Source organism: Salarias fasciatus, chromosome 7 (genome assembly GCF_902148845.1).
Source record: "Salarias fasciatus chromosome 7, fSalaFa1.1, whole genome shotgun sequence".
Taxonomy (NCBI): Eukaryota; Metazoa; Chordata; class Actinopteri; order Blenniiformes; family Blenniidae; genus Salarias; species Salarias fasciatus.
In genome coordinates, this window is record NC_043751.1 from 20,503,113 (window position 1) to 20,527,707 (window position 24,595).

General features: G+C 39.1%; 2 protein-coding genes across 2 annotated transcripts; both read left to right on the plus strand.

The window, feature by feature from the left end:
* The first annotated feature begins 3,463 nt into the window (after window positions 1-3,463).
* iqch (IQ motif containing H) lies at window positions 3,464-19,313 on the plus strand. The gene is given in 9 exon segments (XM_030095907.1): window positions 3,464-3,649; window positions 5,544-5,610; window positions 6,431-6,612; window positions 7,514-7,721; window positions 14,812-14,873; window positions 16,436-16,597; window positions 17,599-17,648; window positions 17,942-18,040; window positions 19,193-19,313. Coding segments are annotated over 9 exon segments (1,137 nt in total).
* A 953-nt stretch (window positions 19,314-20,266) lies between these two features.
* c7h15orf61 (chromosome 7 C15orf61 homolog) lies at window positions 20,267-22,375 on the plus strand. Its single transcript, XM_030096464.1, has 2 exons — window positions 20,267-20,908; window positions 21,845-22,375. Exons 1-2 carry the CDS (start codon window positions 20,566-20,568, stop codon window positions 21,970-21,972), a joined length of 471 nt encoding a protein of 156 aa, XP_029952324.1. The 5' UTR covers window positions 20,267-20,565; the 3' UTR covers window positions 21,973-22,375.
* Window positions 22,376-24,595: the final 2,220 nt, after the last annotated feature.

Sequence of the window (24,595 nt, forward strand, 5' to 3'; positions counted from 1 at the left end):
ACAAGAGTGTGCACAGAATGTTTCTTTTAGGATTGCTGTATTTTTTCTGCTGAACAAAGTCCTGTTAAATGTCAGATGTCATTGATTCCTGAGCCTTTGGTCTTTATTAATATTAATTGCATGTCCAGTCAAAAAAAAAAAAAAAAAAAAGGAAAAGAAAAACACTAACATACAATGCTTGTGAAAGACTTGATTAAAAAGTATTACAAGTATCTGGTGAAACTAAGATGGATTGCACATCATTGTTCCTGGGACTCACTCCTTTAATCCTCCCAATAGACACTTTATGCTGCAGTGAAGAGTGATGATGCTGGTCTGCATTAATGGATGCTTCAAGCTTCATGCTCAGACAGACGGTGACATAAAGGTCACCTGGCTTAGCGCTGACATCCAGCACTTGTCACAGCAAACAAATTATTCTCTGCAAAGGTCGGCATTACTTTTAGATATATTTTACACTTTCTTTTCCGATGTGTTTTTGGGAATCTGTACCTGACATTATAGAAATAGAGGCCAAGACTGTCACTCTGATGTAGGAGAGATGGAAGTGCTGGCTGCGAAAAGCAGAAAGCAGCAGATTGCAGCACATCAGCATTCTTCTAAAGAAACAGGCGCCTGATTGCTGTGCTATGGGCTACTGGTTTACAGCTGTCTCAAGACAGAAGTGGGTACCTGGTCCAGCATGCCAATAAGACAGCCGTAGCTTCCCCAACTGCTAACCACTGGCTCCCTGCCTGCTGCCGCCCCCTGAAACTCCAGCCAGCTCGTCTCCACTCTGTGCCCGTGCCAGGGAGTGAGCGTTTGCATTCTAGCAATTTCACGAAAGGTCCCACCTTTTCCCAACCCGATCTGAAACAGATGTGTGCCTTTGAGGGGAGAATCTCCCAGCACCTGGCTCCTACCTGTGGTCTGTCAGAGAGCTCAGTGGTCTGAGGAGAACGAAGGAGAGGACATTAGGTGACAAGTCTAGAGGAACATAAACTTTGTGCTTCGTGAGTGGCGAAACATTTGAATCCACTCATGAGAAGAAAAGAAGATGCCACATTGAATGCATCTTCCCATTTATCTTAATTAAGGACTTTGTTTTATTATGACATGTGCTTTGACAATGTTTAAGTTTGGCAGAAGGGAACTCCTCTGTGTTTTATTAATTTTAGAATGAGATTTTTTTTTTCATCTCATTATTAAACGTGTACAAATTACAACTTTTCTATTAGCAGTTTTATACTGTTTCCAAATAAACAGTTTCTCCTCATTTGTGCTATTCCAAATTGTATTTTTCTTATTGAGCACTCAACGTAATGTTACTTATTGTAATTACAAATATCTCAGGAGAAGGAAGTTAAATCTTGCTGCTGAATGAATTCATCACATTCAGAACTCTAGATTTACTCTAAACTACAATTAATTAAATAAACACTGACTGAAGTTTTTATCGGAAAAAGAGAATATAAGGTTTTTTTTAATTTTATTTATATCAACAATAAACATTGCATGTTTCCAGTTTTCATTTCAACACCCTACACATTATTCAATATTTATGAAACCTGCAATTCTTCTATTGTATATGTCCGAATATCTTCTGTATATATATGGCAACCCAATAGACCAGTCTGTGTAGTGTACCTATCTATTTTGCATAGGGTTAGGGTTAGGATACATTTCATATTATATAATTGTGTTAAAGTGGTTTATTAGGTGGGTAGAGGGATGGTAATCAAAATCTGGCACATCAATATGTTCAGTGTGTTTTCTGCATGCACTTAAGAGTTTTAGAGCGATTCTAGTGTTTCTCTCAAGAGCTTGGTTAATTCATTGTGAGATAACAACAGCAATAAATGAACATTCAAAACTGAACATTCGTCCCAGAATAATCGAAGGCTCCCTGCTGAGACTGTGGGGTCTGAACAGCATCACACCCTGGTTGCGAAAAAACAAGGCAACAATAGAGAGGCCTTTTAAAACCTTCAATCTCATTACTATTCAAATGATGACAAATACTCACTGAACACACTTGGTCGATATTTATATTACAGTGATGGGACTCAGTGGGACTACATTGAGTTAGTAACTGAGTTATAATAATTTTAAAGTAACTAATAAATAGACAAAGTAACTTATACATTACTTTAAGAAAACATGTTTAAATATGTGAAAGAATTTGGATCCCCTCCTAATGGAACTTTAAGTTGCATATTTGATTAATTTGTATACATCTGTTTGATTAAGACACCAATAAAATTTGATCTGCAACAGTAGACAGTATTTCTACAATTGTAAAAGAATAATAAAACACAATAGATAGATAACTGTACTTCTATTTATTTAAAAGTTGCCATTGAATGATCAGGGCGCTCTATGGCTTTAACTGTTGTTCGGTGACTCATTTAGAACTTTCCTGACATGAGTTGGCTGCAATGTATCAATTTAAATGACGTCGTCATCTAATTTGACCTTGATACGCAAATAAGCAGGTATGCAAATTAGATGATGACGTCACTTAGGACTTTTCTGGTGAGGAGTTGGCAACAATGTATCAGTTTTAAAGAAACATTTTTTTCCACTAAACACAATTAAAGTGCATCATATTTAATTTCATTATTAGGTATTTAATGTAAATATTGTCATTGTTTCACATTATGCACTTTTGTTTAATTATTGTGATGATGTGTACAACGCAACTTACTATTCAGTTCAATTCAGCTTTATTTATCTAGTGCCAAGAACAGCACAATCATTTCTTGGAACACTTTCACAGATAAAAACCCAACAGTTCCCCAACAAGAAAAAGAACCTTCATGTCTCAATGCTGTCAACGGTGCTTGAGGGGATTATTCATTCCGCGCATGCGTTCTACGTAGTGACGTGGTGATGTGCGCAGTAAACATGAAGCAGAAAAGTAAAAAACAAGCAGAACAACAGGAGATTGGCTAAGAAACAATTCTTTAATAAAAACCCCAAGAGGGCAAACACTGGAATCGAGAAATGGCCGCAAATCGCGCAACAGCGAGTTGCTCAAAGACCTCAGCAGTAGACTACTAGCAGACCGCCCACCCCGTGTTTTGGATTAACTGAGAACATGAACCATTTGGACATCCACTGATACAGCCTCTGTACTGATTTATCCAGCTTTAAATTTTAAGAAAAATGTCTCAATATTTCCAGTCTCATTCAATGACAAAATTATGTGAAGAACACCAAAGCAGTTCTCTGTTTACTTTGTAACTTCTTGAAGTCTGGATTGGCTGCCTCTTCCTGCTTCCTGCAGATTCTACCTGTGCCAACTCCTTCAGACTGATCAGCAGATGTCCATTCTCCATCATAAAGGGGCAGAAGATCCACAGGAGACACTTTTCTGCCACTTCAGGCATTTCGTGCTCTGGAGGCCCCTGAAAGCGGAGCTTTGCTTCTCTCCTCTCGGTGCTACAAACCGGAGGGGAGGTGGCAGACACCACCCGGTGTCATGACAGTATTGGTCGAGGCGGCTGCCGTGCCGTTCACATTCGGTCCTGCTGGGGGCGCTACGGAGCCCGGACGGGACGGCCTTGGTATTTGGCTGCAAGCGGGCAGCTCGGACACGTCCCGGCCAGAGGGAGGGAGGCCTGGAGCGGCCCTCAGCTGGAGGAAACAGAGAACCTTCCAGAACCTCGTGCGTCACACCGTTTCACAGCTTCACTGTTCCTGAGGTAAAGTTTTAAAGTTGCCTCTTAACGTCACGTGCAGCTCAGCTCAGATTGGACTCGTGATATTATTTGGCAACAGTATAAACCCCTCAAATGTCATTGTTTTTATCAAGATATTTGACAAATGATTCGATTACACGACCCCCAAAATATTTAAAAATGTAATTGTTTTAAATTTTATTTGTTACATTTGAAGTCGTGATACAAATTGATATTGTTGAGATATTATTATTATCAGAGTAATCAGCAGTACTCAAAATTGGCAATTAGCTTTATAGATTTGTATGAAATGGGTAATAGATATTTTTCACCAGATATCACCAAATGATTGGTAGCTCTTACTACTGTGAGGAGATTCTTACCCAGTCCTTGAAACAGAACAGAGAATTGTTTTAAGCCTATTGAAGACTTTTCCACTTTTGAAACTTGAGTCAGCATATCTATTTACTATTTATTCAATTCACCCTTGACTGTTGTAAAAGATTGTCTGCCAAGCCCAATTTCCCTAACATATATTGTGCTATTAGAAACTAAATATGATCCATTAGATTATTAGACGCTTAGAATTTTTTTGAGGTGTAGCAGAGTACTACTTCCTCATACAATACTGAGGAAGTTAAAAAACAAAAAGAAAATAAGAGCTTCACATGAGGACATGAAAGTGCATCTCAAGTAGTGATTATAAAAGAGGTCACTTATTCTGCAAGCTTGAGTCTGAAGTGTCTCAAGATAACTTGAGATGAGCAGTGTTACATCAGTTTGCATTTAGGTATTACTAAATGTTTTTCTTAACTGCCTTAAATTTCAGCTTGATTAAAAAGCCAGAGCTGCATGAAGTTTAAGAAAAGATAGAGAACCAATGAAACAAAGTGAAAAACAGCAAGTTACAAGCAAAGAAAAATGGCAGCCACATTATAAGGACACAAAGTGTCACTCTGACAAGCAAAACGATGGTTAATGCTCGGAACCAAAGGTGATGGAGATGTGAATCATGGGCGACAGATCATACGTTTAACTTTTACAATGTAGAATCATTGTAGGTCCTAACATTAGATTTGTATTTAAAGAAGCAGCATAAAGAAGAACAAGTGATAATTATTTGAAATAAAGCCAAAATATACCCTTTTTGAAAACTGATTTAACTTTGTGAGCTTAAATCTTACTTTAAAACTGACTTGATATTGTATTAATTTTGATACTTTCGGTTATGAAAGCTGTCAGAGTTTCATAAGGTTCATGCCCAATAGCTCCAAATATTTTAGTATCTGTCTGTCATGGCAGAATGTATAATGTAGAAGAGAGTCCCAGTCTTAGACATCAGAGATAAAATTGTTCTTGTATTTTGTGTTTCAGGAGTGCAGTCTGACAGCATCGCACTCTGAGATGCACTATGTTCTGTAATTCTTTCCCCATTTGCTGGAGATGTCAGGTCTGTGCTGTCATCTGGGCTGAACATCTTTTAGAGTGCTGACATAATATTAATTAGTGCCTATAAGTTCATTTAGTTTTAACATCCTTGTGTGTGTATACATGCACTAAACGTATGTTCTCCCTCTTTAAACATTCATACCCTGTTAATTAAGCCTGCTAATCTTCCCCTGGCAGTAGCATCATGTACCTTGCTGATTGAATTAATTGTGAGAAGATGTTTCTAAAGTAAACGCTTAATTTAATTATGGTGGTATTTTATGCTTGGTTCACTTCGGCGAGCCCAGAGAGAGATTGGCTTGATGTGTTTTAGCAATGCGGTGGTGTGATGATTTGTGTGTGCGTATGTGTGTGTATGCGTGCGTACGTGCGTGTGCATGTGTTCACTGAGGCAGTCCCCCGCTCTGATCACTCCTCTTTTTTTGTCCCCAGCATCTGGCAGCCAACTGGAAACACATCCAGCCCTCCAAAAGGACCATTATCCACATCCCTTCATTAGGTAGCTTTCTCCCCACACAGACACACACGTCTGATCCGGCAGCAGTCATTCCCGGTCTCTGCTGCCCCAGTCTGTGGCCCCGGTGCAGGCACTCTGTCTCGTTCAAATGACTCTCTGCAGGAAAGCACTCACAGGATGATGACAGTCCCCATGCCAGGGAACAGAACAATTTGCTCTCAATCGCCATTTAATTTGCAGATTAAGCAAATGAAAAGCCATTATGCTGAATATTTACAAGAGGCACAAAGGTCTTATTTTATTGCTTCACAAAAAAACCCATGCACGCACACAAAAGAGGAATGAGCCGCTGTGATTTTTGAGCTGAAGATGGAGTGCAAGCTATGATCAGTTCTTGTTCTAATTTCACCACAGCGCTCACATTTACACTGTAATCAGGCATGTGCATTGTAAATCATTGAACGATTGTCTAAAATTATTAAGCCTAATTACTAGCAGATGGAATGCTTTATTTGCACTTGGGGTGGCTACGGAGAGTGCTGTGTGAGCAAGGATAATTAGAAAGTTGAACCCCATTGTTGTTAATTAGCATGAATCCAATCATTTAATTACCTTGATTCAGCTGAGGATTCTCTGTCAGGCAGAAATCCAGACATACATAGACTAAAATCCTGGCCTTATCACAGGATGTAGTTCAGCGGTGGCTGGGCATGGTGCAACAGGGCTCCCTGCACATGACATGCAAGGCAGCTCCCCAATGGTCTCGATTTTATCAATCATATCTGAAAAACAGGTTTCTACATTCCTGCGTCTGTTCTCCGGTGAATATATCTTCCGCTTAGACTTTGCTGTGCAGTTTGAGCCGAAAACGTGGAGGTGTTCCACGTATTTTCCCAGCATCTGGACGACAACATCTTGCGTTTTTACATCAGCCTCCTGAAGTGTGATGGAGCTGCAGATGGGACTGATATCAGGGCCGCTCAATCCTCCCGCTGCACCAGACGCTTCATCACTCTCACACCCGAGGCTGTGGATTTCAGCCCGGCGAAGTTCATCATGTGCACAAAAAACTTTGAGGCTCTGAATTAGCAGCGTGCAATCGATGCAGGACTTTAGATATTAAAGCTGTTTTGATAATTACTGTACTTCAGCGGTGCCACAACCATTTGTACTTTTTAAATCTTCCTCTAGAGGGTACTAGAGGAGGTTGTTACTCCACAGTCGCGGTCCTGTGAGAGCCAAACCTTGCTTCTTACCACTTTTGAAACTAAACCTTTATGTTATTTTCCAGTAAACACAAGAGAACTATATTAAGTTATACTTAATTAAAATGTATCTGATACTCGCTGCTGTTCTGTAGCTGATTAAATTTCACCATAGTTGGTTTAATTAACCGTTTACTCCACCTAACTGCTGCATTTTTTAGAATTGTTTTGATTACCTTACTACAATAAAACCAGAGTATTGTTGTATCGTCTTTTTATTTGTTCATCTTTCGCGTGCTTCTGTGCGAGAATAAATGTGCTCCATGACATGGTCTTTTTCATTTGTTTTTTATTGATTTTCCTGCTGTTTTGTTGTTAAACTGTGCCAGACGTGTTGCTGAGATGAATCACTGCTACCCATGGCTGGCAGCGCATTCTGCCAGTGACAGAAGGGATAATTCCATGTGGATCAAATAAATACAGATGTGAAGTAATTAGTTGTATTCCCAAGGAGCTCATTGGTAGCACACATTAAAGATGTGAAAGATAGGGGAGGCCTCCCACAGGCAGCTTTTATCAATTCAACCTGCTAGAATACAGGAGAGGTCAAAGCCCTGCTGGCTATTTCAATAATAGATCTGTTGTGTGTACACAGTGATAAATCAGGTCAAGAAACAACCCTTGGAAGACACGCTGGGAAGACTTCGCGCCAGCTTCAGTCTTTCTCTCTTTTCTTCCAGTCCCACAACATCTGCCTGTCAGCTCTGCCGAGGTACAGTCCACACACCCCGAGGCGTATCACAAACCTCACGGAGGCCTGTGTGGATGAACTGGCAGCAGCTGATGAGTCGGCCGTTCTCATTCTGGGTCCAGAACCGGACGGAAGGAGGATGATCTTGATCTTTGGTGTGGCAGAAGTTGTATCACCTGATCTACTCAGTAAACCAGGTCAGACGCTAATTGTATTTACATGTTCAGATCCCTTTACAAAGTTCTGTGATTCTGATGAAGCTCTCTCTCTCTTTTTTTTTTTTATTAAGCTTCATGAACCGCTGGAGCTGAAAACGCTGCTTTGCAGCGCTGGCTCTCAGATAGATTGTGATGGCGATGCTGCGATGTCTGCCGTCTCAGCTGTTATCACTGGGCCCTGCAGGGAAACCGTCACTGTGCTGCTGAGTTATGGAACACGCAGAGGATCCAGGTAAAGATGGGAAACCGATGTTTCCACCCTGTTGACATAAACTACTTGACCACACCCTAAAGCCCATGTTCCCCACTTACTTTTATACAATGTTTTATTGAATTTGCTAGAATTTTGGTTTGTATTTTTTTTTTTATTTGTTTCCCTTATTACCTCTTCCTAAATTGATGTTTTTACTATTATGTCTTGTTTTTATAGCTCCCTCCAAAGCACTGGTTTTAGAGAAGCGCCTTACAAATGAAGTTTATTGCTATTATTATTACACTCATACCAATGAGAAAGCAGCCATTTAAAGTTAACACGTGGCAACAACTAGATACTTAACAGATAACATTACACTAACAGCTAGATATTGGAGTTGAGATTATTCCCCTTTTTTTTTCAGATGAGACAGCTCAAAAAAGGCTTAGATTCACAGATGAGTAAAAGCACGGGTCACAGCGGGGTGAGAGAGACGCCGTCGAGTCGCTCCAAATCTCACTTTATCAGTCACATTGCTGTTGCCTGTAATACAGGATTGTAACCGTTGTCCCCAGAGTCTCAGAGCATTAAATCAATAGATGAAACTCCCGTTCATCCAAACAGTCAGAGTCTCGGCACACACACATCCCGTAAGTTACTGTGCATTGGGTACTATAGGAGCGATGCTTTTAAAGCAATAGTCATATAGTCTGTCTGTCAAATAATATGTCTTGATTTTGCAACTTATAGTTGTGTAATTTATATTAATTCTCTTCATCTTTACTGGGAAATATAAATAACTCTTCAGCATTGTTAATATATTAAAACCGTTGTTCTTCAATCACAAAAAATGAGCTATCTTTGTCTTTATATATATATATATATATATATATATATATATATATATATATATATATATATATATATGTACATATATATATATATATATATATATATATATATATATATATATATATATATATATATATATATATATATATATATGTATGTATATATACACACACATAGAGAATCAATTTATAAAGTCAACACATGCAAATACGATGTGATGCAATATTACTTTTTTTTTAATATACACTCTAATTCCATTCTGGACCTATTCAGAAGAAATAAAATGCACTTCATCATTGGTACACCATTCATTTACCACAGATGCAATCTGTACAGAGCCCCTGGCTCTTATTTCTCATATGCTTACAAAGTAGCCTTTGATTTTCTGTCATGTGTTAATTACCGTATTTTGCCATTTAACTGGGAGCTTTGTGTAAACTAATTACAGGCTAATGATTGTGGGCTTGGAGCACAACGATTTTACTTTTTATTCCATTCGAAAGAACAGCAGTCATCTCGAGCTTCTTATGGCTCACTCTGTTTTGTTCCTATTAGCTCGTTCTTTGATTCATAGTGCATGTGTGGTGCGGGGCTGTAATTGTTGTGGCTTCGGTGCTGTTAATTATGGCAGAGAGTGGCTGAGCCTCAGCCAAGGTCCATAATGGTGGCTGAGGCAGCACAGGGAAGTAAATGGGGTTTCTTTCACCAGCTGGGGTCCCATGGAGAGGGAAGAGTGCCGAGGCCCCCAGTGTAGGCCGACAGCCTCGGGGCTTCTGGGCCATATGGACACAACACTTTAACTGGCCTTTATTCTACACCTTGCTCTTTTAATCAAAGCAAAGCCCACATCCTGTGCTTCTCATTGCATGATGTTTTTGTAACAACATTGTTTCCCCCCTCTAAACTGTATAAGCCCGTTGAATGTATTGCCCTGTCCTTGTGCGGTTTTACTAGTTTATATTGAAGAGAGCAATTTGGCTCTCTGTGTTAAAAAATACAGAACAGTGTTGTTGATTAGATTCAGCCATATGAATATTTTATATTAGTATATTGCCTTGTTATCTTATCCTCTCAGCAGAAGCCTCAGATGGATGTTTTAACTTAACAGCATTTTTTTGTGATATAATTCTCATTAATGTAGCATTTTGCTGAAAAGAAGTCGACCTAATTGCATCGGCAATGGCAGCTAGTGATGAGGATGAATACTGAATATTTGCAAAAACATTTAAAGCCTTTGGATAATAGATGCTTGAAGCTTAGTTCACAAAATAGTTATAATTTAATAAATTATTAATCAAATACAAATGGTCAAATTAAGCATTTTAATGATAATGTATAATTTACCAGTTCTACCCAAGATAATTGTTTACCAATAAATAACAAATAAGTGAATACGGGAGTGTATTATATTAAATCTGTGTCACTGTTTAGTGGAATGTCCCATGCCGTTAATAATCACTATAAAAGTAGCGAGGGTATTAGAGAGTATAATTGGCCTCGGCCTACACAGAGAGCGTGCATATCTTTTGAGTTATTGCTTGTTTTAAAAGGCTCAGTATGAACATGCCCGACTCCAAAAGACACCGCGTCGCCGCTCGGAATAATACCAACAACCGGATCTCTTCTCATTATGCAAAACGACCTAAACTGAGGCGGCATTGCAATCACAGGATAGTGTTTTCTGTAGAGGTTCCAGGAAAACATGTGCTTCTCCAAACACTGTGAGGCCCTCAGCTTCCAGCACAATGTTCCAGCCTGCAGAAAGCCCCCAGGCCTCTTTCAGCATTTACACAGGGAGAGGTTAAAGACATGTAGATCTGCAACCATGCAATGCCTGAAGGGAGCCATACACACACTTAAGCGCTCACACAGCTTGCATATGGATCATTAGGCACAAGAGGGTAAAAATTACACCTAATAGCGTCAACAGATGGAGTATTTCTTTTTGTCATGCTGCGTACAAACAGATCTTGAGCAACACCTTATTTAGGTTAAGTTTGTCAACGAAATGGGTCATTTGACAATCACTACCACTGAAGAGGTAGAGGGACGTTTTATACAGATGTTTTCTGTCTAAATATTGTTCAGTCTGTGCTTGCATGGGAGAGTTTGAATATCTAATGTTCAGCCTTAATATAATTAACCTGAATTAAAAGGTATTTGCGGTGGTTTTCTTTCATTTCAGCGCAGGTCAGAAATGCTTCTCGGCAGTGTCTATATATATATATATTAGGAATATTTATGGTTGTATAAATTCAATTGACGACGTCATATCATGGAAAATAGAACAAAATGTGCCATTTATTACTCCACATAAGCTTTAGTGTGACAGTGTTACAGAGAATAAATATTCATGCAAAATATAACACGGGGCGAATTACATCCTCTTTTTCCCCGAGACTTACTGCTGCTTCTCGGGTTGTTCACTACATAACAGGAGAGATGAAATAGCAATCAAAGAGGCGGTGCAACATCTATTTTATTTATGACCAGATTGTTTGGCTTTATGCGGACACCAAGCAAAGGCTGAATCCTATCACGGGGTACTGTACGCAGTTTAAGTCCAAATAATTTATTGCAAAATACTTCTCTCTCTGTTCTTGCCGTCCTGCTGTTTCTGTGAACTGCATAAGCAAAGTCCTGGGGTGAGACTGCTCTTCCGTTGAGAATGACAACCGTTCCCTTACACTTTTTGCCGCACCATTGTGTGCTTTATGGTTTGTATAGGGGGAATCACTGTGTAGCATTTGACCTCGCCTCTTACAGTACTTGAATATGATGATGGCTGTTACATGACTGGAATATCAACGGCATAATCTCTGGTCCCGTCGCCAGTGGAGCCAGACGGCGCACAGTCAAAACAAAGTAACGCTCTGGATATTGTGGAGAATAGAACAAAGGCTTCATTTCCATTCAGATTTTAGTCGTCTCACATATTTTGTCCTGTGTGGTGAAAGGAAATTCATGCCTGATGGTAATAATGCACACACATTCATATACACTGAGGTCTGTATTTAAAAGAAGCGCAGTTCCCACAGTCAAGATAACTGACAGTTTGTTGTTAGCTGTAGTTTTATGATAGAATGATATTAAAGAGTTTCACAGAGGCAATAGATTTGATTTTTATTATGTCACTATGCTACACCGCTGTAAGAAGAAAGATCGCACTTGAGTTGCCAAACTGTTTCAGAGACGCCTAAAACAAAAGTTCGAAATTAACAGCATAATTAAGTGGTGAAGCCATTATAGCATCTCCTACTTACAGAAACAAGAGCGATATCGATCCCAGTCAAGCCCTGATTGATCCCCAGATAGATGGGGTGAGCTTGGGTATTCATCAGCTGCCCAGTGGAGAGAGTTGTTATTGAGGGCAGGTGGTTCGAGGCTGTGAGTTAAAGCCATTAGACTCCTGAGGCCTTCTGATAATAGGCTGTCACTCACAGATAGACCCTGTCACAGTATCCATCAGACACTCACACAGAAATTGAAGCAGCCACCAAAGGTCTCAAGGATAACAAGTAGTCACCGGAGTCATCCGGATAACACGGTGTTACCAATAACGCGGTCGACACCGACAAAGCTGTGATAAAAGGACAACATGAAGTAACACACGTTTTATTTGCATTGAATTGGTAGGGAAAAAAAATCATAATGTGCCTAGATCTATTTCTGACTTCTTTTCAGTGACTCACTAATGCCGGATAGTTAGATGAGATCCCTGGATGACGAGTCCATTATGCAGAGCGAGTTAAACCTCCTCATAGCCTGCCTCCTGAAGACCTTCCTCAGGCAAGGTCGCAGAACTATTGTCAGGTGCTGAATGCTTTTCACCTGCAAATACAGTTGTATAGAATATGCATTTTCCTCTGTCCTTCCTAGCTTGAGCTGACAAATTAAATAATTCCCATGTCACCTTTAGTGGTTCTTACACAGCATCGAGAAGAGTTCAGCTGCTGTAGCCTTTTGTTCGGTATTGTAGGCATTTTTTTTTTTTTTTTTTTTTTTTGCTCTCACTGTACCCGTCCGGACATTGTTACCTTATGTGACAGTGGATCTGCTGCCGGAGCCTTGGGGTGACCACACTGTCCTCTGGAGAGCGGCCCCATGGCTGGAAACTATATGCTGTATTGTCCTGCGGACCACCGCGCACCCAGACTGGACCCATGCGAACAGGCCTGTCCGCTGCACGCCGTGTCTCTGTCGACCTGTTTTGGACCACAACACCAAAGGAGCGAAAGGTAACATAAAAGAGATGATCCATTTTTAACCACGACAAAATAAGATACCACATTGTGAAAACTCTCAATTTCACCATATTGGTGGGAAAGATCAATTTTTCGGCCGGATCAGTAGATAGGTGCCTCTCGTACTGCTCCCCTGGGATCTGGAAAACAGCCAAGGCAAACTGTGGGCAAAGGGACTAAATGTGTCACAAGGCCATCTAATAAACTGTCAGGTCTTATTGTGTCGATACACTGATTCCACCATTTAAGGCTTGCCCTTTAACCTTACAATTCAGAGAAATTCAGAGGTGCCTATCTTTCAAATGGTCACTCCAAAGTGATTTGGCAGCTTCTCGGGGATACCCTGTCAGTGTTTAACCCCAGCCTGGTTACCTGCACTGCTCTGCTGAAATGTATGTTGTTATTAGAGTCAGACTGTATCTCATTTGTCAGGATTTAGTTTTTTTTCTGAAAGCTTCTTGATTTATGATATTTGAAATGGACTGGTTTATTATGGTTTAACCTTTGCTCCTAACATGTGGCTACATTGACTGCCTATTGATCCAGAGCTGTAAAAATCAAATGCTTTGTTTTTAATACGGTCCATAAAACCCCAAACCTTCAGAACGGTGGAGCGAAGCAGTGCAGCTATTTTACATGTTTGCTAAAGTACAACAAAGCAAAACGCAAAATAGTTCTTTATTACCCAAAAATTCACATTTTGCAACACATCATTCTGCAGTACAATTTTTGAAGCCTTCTTGAATTAAAAAAAAAAAAAATATATATATATATATATATATATATATATATATATATATATATATATATATATATATATATATATATATATATATTTGAATTCACTATAGAACCTCACATATGAGGAATGATTTTCAGTAGACACTAAGTAAGGACACACTTGCCACTAGAGGGTAGCATCCTTTGGATTAGATGATAATACACAGCTGAGGCAAAACAATTCAGAGAGTATTCAAACCAGAATCATATGCAGGTCTTGTTTTTTGGTATTTTGGTGTATTTTAAGATTTAAACCTCAAACAGAAATATTCTCCTGACAGTTTTTACGTCTTAATTTGTTTTTCACTCTAAGGCGAAAACATCTTACAGAATTACGATTACCGTTGTACATTTTATGACCCAATTTGACATTTTAGTCACAAAATTGTGGCATTCCTGTGGAAAAAAATGTGTTCTATTCCGAATGCAACCAAGACGGTGCTGGCCTTTTCTGTTCAGAATGAAATAATGATGGCTTTAAAATTAATTTTCATCTTCAGTGTTGACCCCATATTGAAAGGGATTCACTGACAGCATAATTAAGAACAGACTATATAACAGCACGTGCTTCAATGGAGGCAGGAACATTAATGACAGATTCTTAACCATCTCACACACACACACACACACACACACACACACACACACACACACGCACACACACGCACACACAAAGCTGAGACAGAGCAGAGCCACATGGGCAAACCTGTCTGGATTTAAACATCAATTTAGATTCAAACCTGTTGCTAAAAGCTGCCTACTTTATTTGATGGGAAGAAGTGGGTCACATATGTTTGCCCTTGCAGTCTTTCCTCACATTGTGGAACGCTGGGGCCCCAGCTGCAGCATCAGGGATTTTAATGAAAATGCAAGGCAATAGAAAACAGGTACAACCCAGGCTTACATTTCCCACGGCTTTGTTAAGAGCGACAATGGGACATGGGAGTATGAGTTTTAGTGAGTTGAGTGAATGGCTGGCCTGCGCGTGTCCATCGCTCAGGTCCAGGAATCAGTCTGGTGCACAGAGACTCAGTGGTGGCTTCAAAACCTCCGATGGCGAAGGTGACAGGGCGCCGCACATCCTGCTGAACTGTCGCTGAATATGAATGTATGCAGCTTTTTTGTTGTGTACATTGTGTCACACTTAATCCATATTAGAACTATTATTGATTTCTTTTAGTTTGAATTTAAAGAACCTCTTGGTGAAAATGGTGATATTTTAGATTATGTTGTTGGGAAATCATGAGTGAGAATTTTGTTGTATTGAATTACATCAAATCAAATATGCTAGTCTTCTTTCCCTTTTAAATAAAACCTGATCATTATTTGTTTATTGTATGTGTTATATTTTGATGTAATATTTTTAATATTGAAGCCCATTATTATTATTATTATTATTATTATTATTATTATTATTATTATTATTATTATTATTATTATTATTATTATTATTATTTTGTGTGCTCCTGTCAAATTACATTGTTTTGTAATTTAATAATCTGAATTCAGAAGCTATTTGACTTTTTTTTGACAAAATGATTTTGTTTATTTTTCACACAATGATCCACCTTCTTAAATATGGAAAATGCATTTATCCTTCATCAGAAACAGAGTGCATCTGTTGTCATTGCAGAAACTGTCGAGAGACTATTTGAGACACACTAAACTGAAGAAACAGAAGAAATCACACAAAGACATATAACTATATCGAAATAAATATGTTATTGCCAGATGAATAACAACTTTAACTGGACAAAACAAAAACTGTCAAAGACATCTGAAGGACCTAATTTAGAAATATATACAGTAATTATTTATTTATCTTTAACATTTCCTGATTTATTGAGAAAGTGTATTTGAGACACAATGATTTACTCGTGCTGGAAATAATTGTCCATTGCCTCGGTGTGAGTTCCATGTTTCACTGCATATTTAAATCTGAATAAAACAACATGAAGCTTTATTATTGCTGCGGATGGTCAGATGTCGATGTGCTCGTGGAGATAAAGTACGGAGGTTAAACAGACTGCGGGGTTCAGACAGGCGGCAATTTGCATTCAGTGGCAGCAGCGTTTACTTTGACAAATAGGAACAGCTAAAGGAGGCAGCCGACTGCCACTTAGTTATTAACAACTCCTTCACTGGTGATTTATTTGCCACTTTTGAAGAAAGGGCATAGCTATTAGGTTATTATTGGGAAAATTAGCCCTATTTAAGCAGAAGGCTATGACCATACCTGACCCTTTAATATACTTATAATGATGCCATTTACTATACATATCTGAACTTTGCTTCTCGGCAGACCGGAGGCAGACCGACTAGCCCTGGGCTAACTGAATCTGAATTCACGGGGAAGGATCTACTTTGTGCATGTGTCACTATAGAAGTGAATTACCTAAATCTGTCAAACACACACACACACACCATTAACTGTGTTTTCCTCTCCTGCCTCTCAGCATGGATAACACTGTGAGGATTAAAAGGCACCGACCCCTTCGCTTTATGAGGACTGCTGGGTGAAATAGTTTGATGTTCCCTTTTTTTGTGATTAAACTGGAAATAGGAAGTTTATAGTGCCTCTTTTTGTCTGCTGTGACACGGAGTTCAGGAAGTCTTGTGTGCAGGTGTGTGCTGTTGATCTGGACGTGGCATACAGCGACCAGCCGGCCGTGGCCCCCATGCTTCTGGAGATAACATAAATAACACTGAATAGCCACACTGGCTGCTTAATACTGCCGATGTCAATCAGAAATAAAAGCTGTGAACTCCAGATCAAAGCCAAAATGGCATTTCATATTTATTTATGATTTTGACTTTGCTGTTTTTCTCTTAAACAACTGAAACCGTGATTTTAAATGCTTTGATTTAACCTGAATAGGCTTTTTGTTTTTGTCTGCGGCAACAAAGAAACTTCTGTGCTGCAAGACCAAGACTTCCGAGAGTATTTGTACTGCTACTGAAGTAATCACAAAGATAGATCAACGTTTTGGTCGTCATTATTGTTAAATACAACTAATACTGTAATTACGCACTGAGCTCAATTGGTGTTTAGGTGCTGAATTCATTATCATTTTGATAGATGAGCCTAAATAATCAACACATTAATAATTCATACAGTTTTCATTATGCATGTGTATGCATGCCTGAACACCTCATCAACCTGGTGCCAGACCTTAAACAAAGCACTTTTTTATTAGCGCCATTCTTGAGTTTGGGCTTGTTACTCTTGCAACTTGTATTATTTTATCAAACATTTATTTAGTCGCTGGCCTGGCGCTTTAGTACAGCCGTCGAGCCGCAGTGGCTAATGACTTTAACAGTGGCCATCATTGGGGACCTGCATATTACAAACACAATTAAATCCCTGTTGGACACTTTAATTGTTGTGTGAGGGCCCGGTGTTTGACAAGTGCAAACACACAGCCGTCACAGCGAGTTATGCGCTATCTCCTGAGCTTGCAGGGGCTTAGGCCTGCTCTTGGAGTCTCCCAAAGGTGGCTGAGAAGCAGGAACATTTTTATCCTCCTGAGCCCCAGCACTTTTAAGTAATCAACCTCTCCAGTGTTACTTATGACACCCACAAGCTCAGCATCCATCTATTATGGTGATATGTACAGTGCCGTGAGTGGTTCTTTTTGTGCATGCAGTCATACTTTGGTCTCACTATGGGTGTAAAAAAAAATAAAAAATTCAGTCCTCACACCGAGGTTTGTTTGATTGGTGTCGTACAATTAAGCTCATCTTGTGTTTGGCATGTCTTCTAAACATTAATTGTTCCTCCCTGCAGTTAATTAAGAAAGGCCCAACAGTTTACCACATGTGCCCCATCCTCATCATGTTCACTAATCACACACACACACACACACACACACACACACACACACACACACACACACACACACACACACACACACACACACACACAACTCTGCAGTGACCCTCAGGACATGCAGGGGCTCAGTCATCTCTTCCCCATCCAGATTTTCCACACTCCACAAGCTATTATGCTGAAACCCCCAAATATATTACAACAAACAAGTATATAGTTTTTGGGGGTTTTGATTAATTAATACCAACATGCATCACTTGTTTGTTTTTTTTTAAACCTCCTGATGATCCTTGTTATGCAGTTATGGAAATCCACTTGTTTACTCTAACCACTCCATGTTGTACCATTATGAGTTCTCAAAGATGTGCAAGGTCTTAGTATTTAATATAATAGTAACAGGGCAAGAAGCGCTCGCCTGTTTGGTTTCTTTTAAACCGTCCATTTCTGTAGATTCATTTTAAAGGCAATGACACACATTTTACACAGAGGTGTTTACAATGTATAGCAAGTGTTTTTTTATGTCAGTTGGGGTTAAAACACACGTGGAACAAGCTGCGAGAAGACCATAATAATCTTTACCATACTCCTGTAACCTGCTTCTCACTCTGCTTGAGGCATTTGAGTTAGATATACAACAGCTGCTGAAGAGTAATGCTAAATCGAGATTAAATGCTCACTAAATCTACATGGAGCTCTACTTTTCATTGTGTGTTTGTAGCTTCTGTTTCACAGGAAATAAGGCAACTGCTTTTTCCCTTAATGACTACAATAAACAGTGCAGTGTTGACATGATATAAGCATTTTATTGTCGCAACTCTGTGATAGGTTAAGGCAAAGCACAACTTTGCTATCACCTTGTTTTTTTTTTTTTTACATTAATTGTCCATAAATTTGATCTCACTAAGTCACAAGCATATATTGTTTATATTCAAGAGTGCTGAAATTTTAAATTAGGAATACTGTCACAGTAAATAAATTGTAAAAGAAAAAAGTATCATGTAAAAATACTCTTGTTAAAATGTAATCCAAAGTGCTCTTACACAAATGTGAAAGTAGTTGGTTTGTAGCAGCAATAAGCCATTGTTTAAAACATACAACAATTTCAGTGGCTATTTCAGTAGCTGGATTTTTACTCAGTGCTCAGCTCCAAGAGAACAACTTTGGCACATGTACAGTCCTCTTAACATTTCTCAGTTCAACAAGCAAGCATGTGGAAAAGCGAAAGACAATTCGGTGGGTGGAAAACTTCACAAGAAGGAGAATGAATCCAATTCCTTTAAGAGGATTAAGATGCCACCTCTGGCTTTGTAAATGCTTCAAACTCTAAAAGTTGTTAAGCGGAGGGTTATTTCACATATTTATCACACAAATCCTTTCGCTTTCACAGCGCTGTAATAGTTAAATCAAGCTGTGCTCATCCCCCTGAAGACAGAAGATGTTGTCTGCTGAAAGTTTCATTTAACCACCACCATCAGATGAACAAGGTGATTGTTTCTTAGCTGGCAACATGGGAATCATTAGTAAACTCGTTTGTTTGGGGTGTCGTTAATAGAGCAGCCTCCGAGGATCTCCGGGGAGCTGTTGTGACCTTTGCTCGAATTTTGTCAGTCATTCATCAGGAAATATCATCCTGTAAAATCCAAATAGAAACCAATTTCAAAGTATCATGTTAATGAGTTAACGATCTCGCCTCGTTTGTGTCGTCAGACTTGCATAATTTCAGTGAAGCTGTTTTCAGCTGGAATGTTTCTGCTGAAAGTTTAATTTATTCATATTTGAAAAGCAGAAATGCACGGACATATCTTCAGTTCAAAGATTGTGCTCATTTGAGGAATAAAATTCTGCAGTGATTTACTTGTCTTCTTTGTTGTTTGTAGGGACTGATCAGGTCATCAAGGACGTATTGCAGATACTGTAGTTGCTCAAAACAACATGCAGTTGATGACTGAGCCTACTATTAGATACAACTAACATAAAATGCCAAATAAACTACAGAATATTTCCTACAGAATTTGTCATTAACTTTGATAAATGATGGCTTTATGATCTGTCCGTATAATGTTTGGTGGAAAAAGTGCAACATGTATGTAAGTGAATAAGTAAGAAAGAAAAACTCTTCTCTGATGTTCACTGCTTCTTTCACATTTCTCAGCATCCAGGTTTTAGTTAGGCCTTTTCATGGTAACTGTGTTTTGGAACAGTATGTACTGTCTTTTTGAGGAATTACCCAATATGAGTAAATTCTGAATAGCCGGAACACTTAAATCTTTGAGATCGCTCAATTATTTATATTATATACCTTTGTGAAATTCTTCCATAGATCATACAGATGCACTTTCAATTGGTTCAAATGTAATTATGGGGAGATTATTAAATAGTGGTGTTTATGATGCTGATCAACTCGATACAAATATTTTCTCTGAGTGAAGCTTTGCGTGTGGATTCGGTTTCAGGTTCTTGGAATGTATGCTATAGCTGTCTGCACGCTATATTCGAATGGATTTGCTCATTTTGCAGGAGGCATAAGTCGTAATGAGACTGCCTTTCCTCCTTTAGAAGAAGCGGAAAAAAAAAATTAGAAGCGGAATCATTTCTCGGGGCTGCGTTTCCAGCCGGACTACTGATGCCGGTGCACCAGGTCAGAGCAAAGACTCATGTAGTTGTAGATAAAATAGCAAATATCTCTTCGTGTGTGTCTTTAACGTTTATATATTGTCAGATAGATATGTGTCACTGAATATCTCTTGCGGACTTTTTTATTTTTAATTCGCCCCGAAAGCGGAACTGAGCTTCACGCTCGGAGTTAATAGAAAAAATGAAGCTGCAGAATGTTGATTCTTGAACTACTCGGAGCTCCATATGACTTATCTGCCTCCCATGGAAACAATCCGATAAGGAGCGCGTGTGAACCTGCCTTCAGCAGGCATGAAGGAGTTGTTTCAGAAGCTACACAGCCTCTTTTTAAAGGTCGTCCTGTTTCCGAGCTCTTGGGGGAGGAGAGCTGTTCGCCCCGCCGCCTCGGAGGTGTTGACCTGCCACCTGCTGCAGAGGAATCTGCCCCCCTGGACTTCGTTCTGTGTCCGCTACAGCTCCGTCCACAATGATCAGTTTGGACTGTCCAACTTCAACTGGAGGGTCCAGGACTCCAACTACCACATCCTGAGGACCGGCTGCTTCCCTTTCATAAAATACCACTGCACCAAAGCACCTCCACAGAACCTGCACTTTGAGGACAAGTTCTTCACCACGTTGAAAGTTATCAATCTGGGTCAGTATTAGTTATTTTGTACCTGATTACTGTCAATTACAAATGATAATTAAAAATGAGTAAAATTGCATTTTACAACATATTTGGCACATTAATATTGTTTTACATTTTGTTATGCAATAGACAAGCATCAGAAAATACAAATACATGGACTAAAAGATGAGGATAGAATAAACAGACACAAGATTAAGACTCAGTTTACCCCACAGTATCTCAGGTGAAAACGCATAGTTTATGCATTTTGGATTCAGAAAAGATTTGCATTTACACAGCAACATGATGAAAATTATGTTTTCATGTTATTTCATGTTGTAAAGTTGTTTGTGTAATGAGACCACGCAAAGATGCACACATGAAAAACATGAACAAAATGATGTGGATATTCCTATGGACAGACGGAGCTGAAAAGTAGCTTCTTATGAAAATTGTGAAATTTCTTTTTGTTTTGAGATATCTATTTTTGTAGAATTTTCCAGTTATTGATATTGTGTCAATTACCAAATCATGAATGGAGTTTTTTTTTCAGGTTTACCAAGTAGAATATGCTCTTTATTAAAGTCAGAGTAAGTGTTCAATTTGCAAAACAAAAGACTATGCAAGTACACCCAAAAAGTATTACTAAATTTCCAGTAAAAAAAAAAGGGGCTCAATTGTTTCCATGTCCTTGTCACAGAAGTGACAAGAACTGCAAGATTGAGACTCTGTTAGATGTAAATTGATATAGTTCTTTAAAAAACCTTGTTATTTTGCAAATAGACAGTATTAAATCAGGATTGATAGTCTGTCTGACTGTTGATAAAGAGTGAGGGAAGAGTTACGTTTACATTATTTTTAAGTTAATTATAAGACATAACAATAGACTAAGGGATTGCTTTTGCAACATTATTGTACTGTCTTATGCTGATACAACATATTTACTGTGTCTCCTTTTTGCAGGCATCCCCTGTTTGGCCTATGGTATTGGCTGCTGGATGGTAGTGGGAGCTGAAGAAACCGTACAGACAAGTTCTGGACCCGTCACAGTCTATTTTGCTTACAAAGAAGAAGAGGGTGCACAGTATTAAGGGAAATAATGAAATAACTAATTTAAATATGAAGTGAAGAGACTTTGGTCCCGCTATGTGCTGTATTTCCCACAGATGTGCTGCCTCTTGTCTTCCATACTGTTGTGTGAATGCACAGGTTCATTTATATTTAATTATTAAAGATTTAACGTCGCACAGGAGGAGTCAGTTATGCATATTATTACTCTGAAACGCGATACTTGGTGTTTATTCGGAAAGCTAACTTTCTATTAAAATTTAATGGGAAGGTTAGGATTCGTACAAAGAATAGAGTGATTGTCACAATGACCTTTGCTATAGATTGCTGTAAATGAGAACTTGGTCATTCAGTTTACAGTAAAAATAAATAAACAATACAAAAAGATTGATTCGATGATAAAAGGTGATTGAATTTGCAACCAGTTGTTTTCTCCACTGCTTACGTTTCAACATAAAGCTATCAATTTTGTCTAATTTATCACCTTCGCGCCTTTCCTCTTTTTTTTTGGTTAACTAATGTAGGAATCTAAATAACCGCAGCTCATTTATTTAAGGTTAAATTAGTGGTCACCCTCCACATAACAGGTAGTCAATAGTGTTAGAGAAAAACCAGTGACGAGACAGCGCTGATAAAATAGGTTTTAATTACCAAAGTGTGGTGTTTGCAGAGAGACATTTCCTTCAGGCCTCCTCTGGCCTTTGATTTCTGGTAATGTGCTTTGTTGAAAGGGTGCGCTTACCTCTGCTGCACACTTCTGCTCCTTTGGAGAGGCAGGTTGACAAACTGCCATATTGATTTCTCCCCTTAGCATCTCTTGCTAATGGCATTTATCAGCAACCTCAATTTTCAGGCCTTGGCCTCTTCATTTTTAGCAACAATGGAACTGAACGAATAATTTCTTGTCGTACACGGGGATCAATTCACCTTTTGACCTCCTCTGCACTTGACGGCTGCATTAATCCCCTTGACATGCTGTTCCAAATGGAAGGCATCTTCTCAGGTGTCAAATGTAAAACTGGCTCATCTACAAGACAATTACACACCAATTATGTTGCCACCATCATGTCTCCACAAAAAGAGAGAAAATAAAACGGATACGTTATCAGCCCTGAAAGAAATTCACATTACAGTATCAAATATAAGTAGATACATTTACTGATACAGCTAAGAAGTAATTATGCAGTTCAGATTGAATACAGTGCAAGCTGCAGTGGCGTGCTCAGGGAGTAGTGTAATCCACACTCTTAAAAGTAAATATACTATAGTACTGTGAAAAAGTATTTGCCCCCTTTCTCAAATTCTTTTATTCTGGAATATTTCCCCCCAATGAAACACCATCAAACAAATTAAAATATAGGCACAGATAACCAAAGGACACTCCACATCCATAGAAATTCAAGAACAGGTGAGAACTGACATGCATCAGTCTGGAAACAGCCTTTAAGTCATTAGTAAAGCTGTAGGACTCCAGGGAACCACGGTGAGAGGCATTATGAAGGTCAGGGTTCATGATTCAAAAATAAGGAAGAGACCCGTCCATGACAGGGTTCCAAGGTGAAAACCACTGCTGAGCAAAAAGAACATTAAGTTTCGTCTTATTTTTGCAAACAAAATTTTGAATGAGCCCCTGACATTTGGGAGATTTTTCTATGGACTGATAAGATGAAAGTTGAACTTTTTGGACGTGTCTCTTTACATCTGGTGTAAAAGTAACTGAGCATTTCAGAAAGACGACATCATACCACCAGTCAAACACGGCGTTGTTAGTGTGATGGTCTGAGGCTCATTTGCTGATTCAGGACCTGGACGACTCGCTGTGATTGATCGAACCTTGAATTCTGCTCTACACCAGGAAATCCTGAAGGAAAATATTCGACCATAAGTACGTGACCTCAAGCAAACATGAGTTCTGCAGCAGGACAATGATCCAAAACACACCTGCAAATCGACTTCTGAATGGCTTAAATTTGATGTGTGTGTGTGTCTCTCTGTGTTTGCCGTGTGATGGACTGATGATCCAGGATGTATCCTGCCTTCGCCCATCCTCAGCTGGGATCAACTCTATCGCCTAAGATGAATATTAGAAGATAGATTATACACGGTGGATGGCTAAATAAAAGGATTAGCTTTACTACTGAAGTTAATTACATTCAAAAAATTAACTCAAACAGGCACATGAATACCAACTATTTACAAATAAGATTGAAACAGCAGGATGCAGGAAATACTGGTGTCCTATAAAATAAGCTCGATTGCAGGTTTATGGTGTCTATTTGTCACACATAGCCTGTGTGCGTTTGTAATTAAATCTCCCGATATTAAACAGATAATTAAAGCACACTGCTCAACTGAAACTCAAAAGGGCCGCGAGCTTAAATGTTGTTATTTTCAGCAGTGCAACCTTTATTGGGCGCGAACTGTTCAAGCCTCATGCGGAATTTATGTGCAGAATCCTCCTGAACAGAGTGGCGACACCGCATTAACGCTTTAATCATACTAATTGCCACGAACAAGGAACATTTAGGCACACTTATGGAAAGCTGATCTGTAGGATCGGGCGACATTTAAATCCCTCTCCTTTCATTTCCAACCTTTCATCAGGACTGAAAGTGTGCATGGGGAATGCTCAGGCAACCATGTCTT

Coding starts and splice junctions, on each gene's coding strand:
- c7h15orf61 (XM_030096464.1), top strand. CDS start 20,566: ATGAAGGAGTTGTTTCAGAAGCTACACAGCCTCTTTTTAAAGGTCGTC. Junction 20,909..21,844: donor GTTGAAAGTTATCAATCTGG/GTCAGTATTAGT, acceptor TCCTTTTTGCAG/GCATCCCCTGTTTGGCCTAT.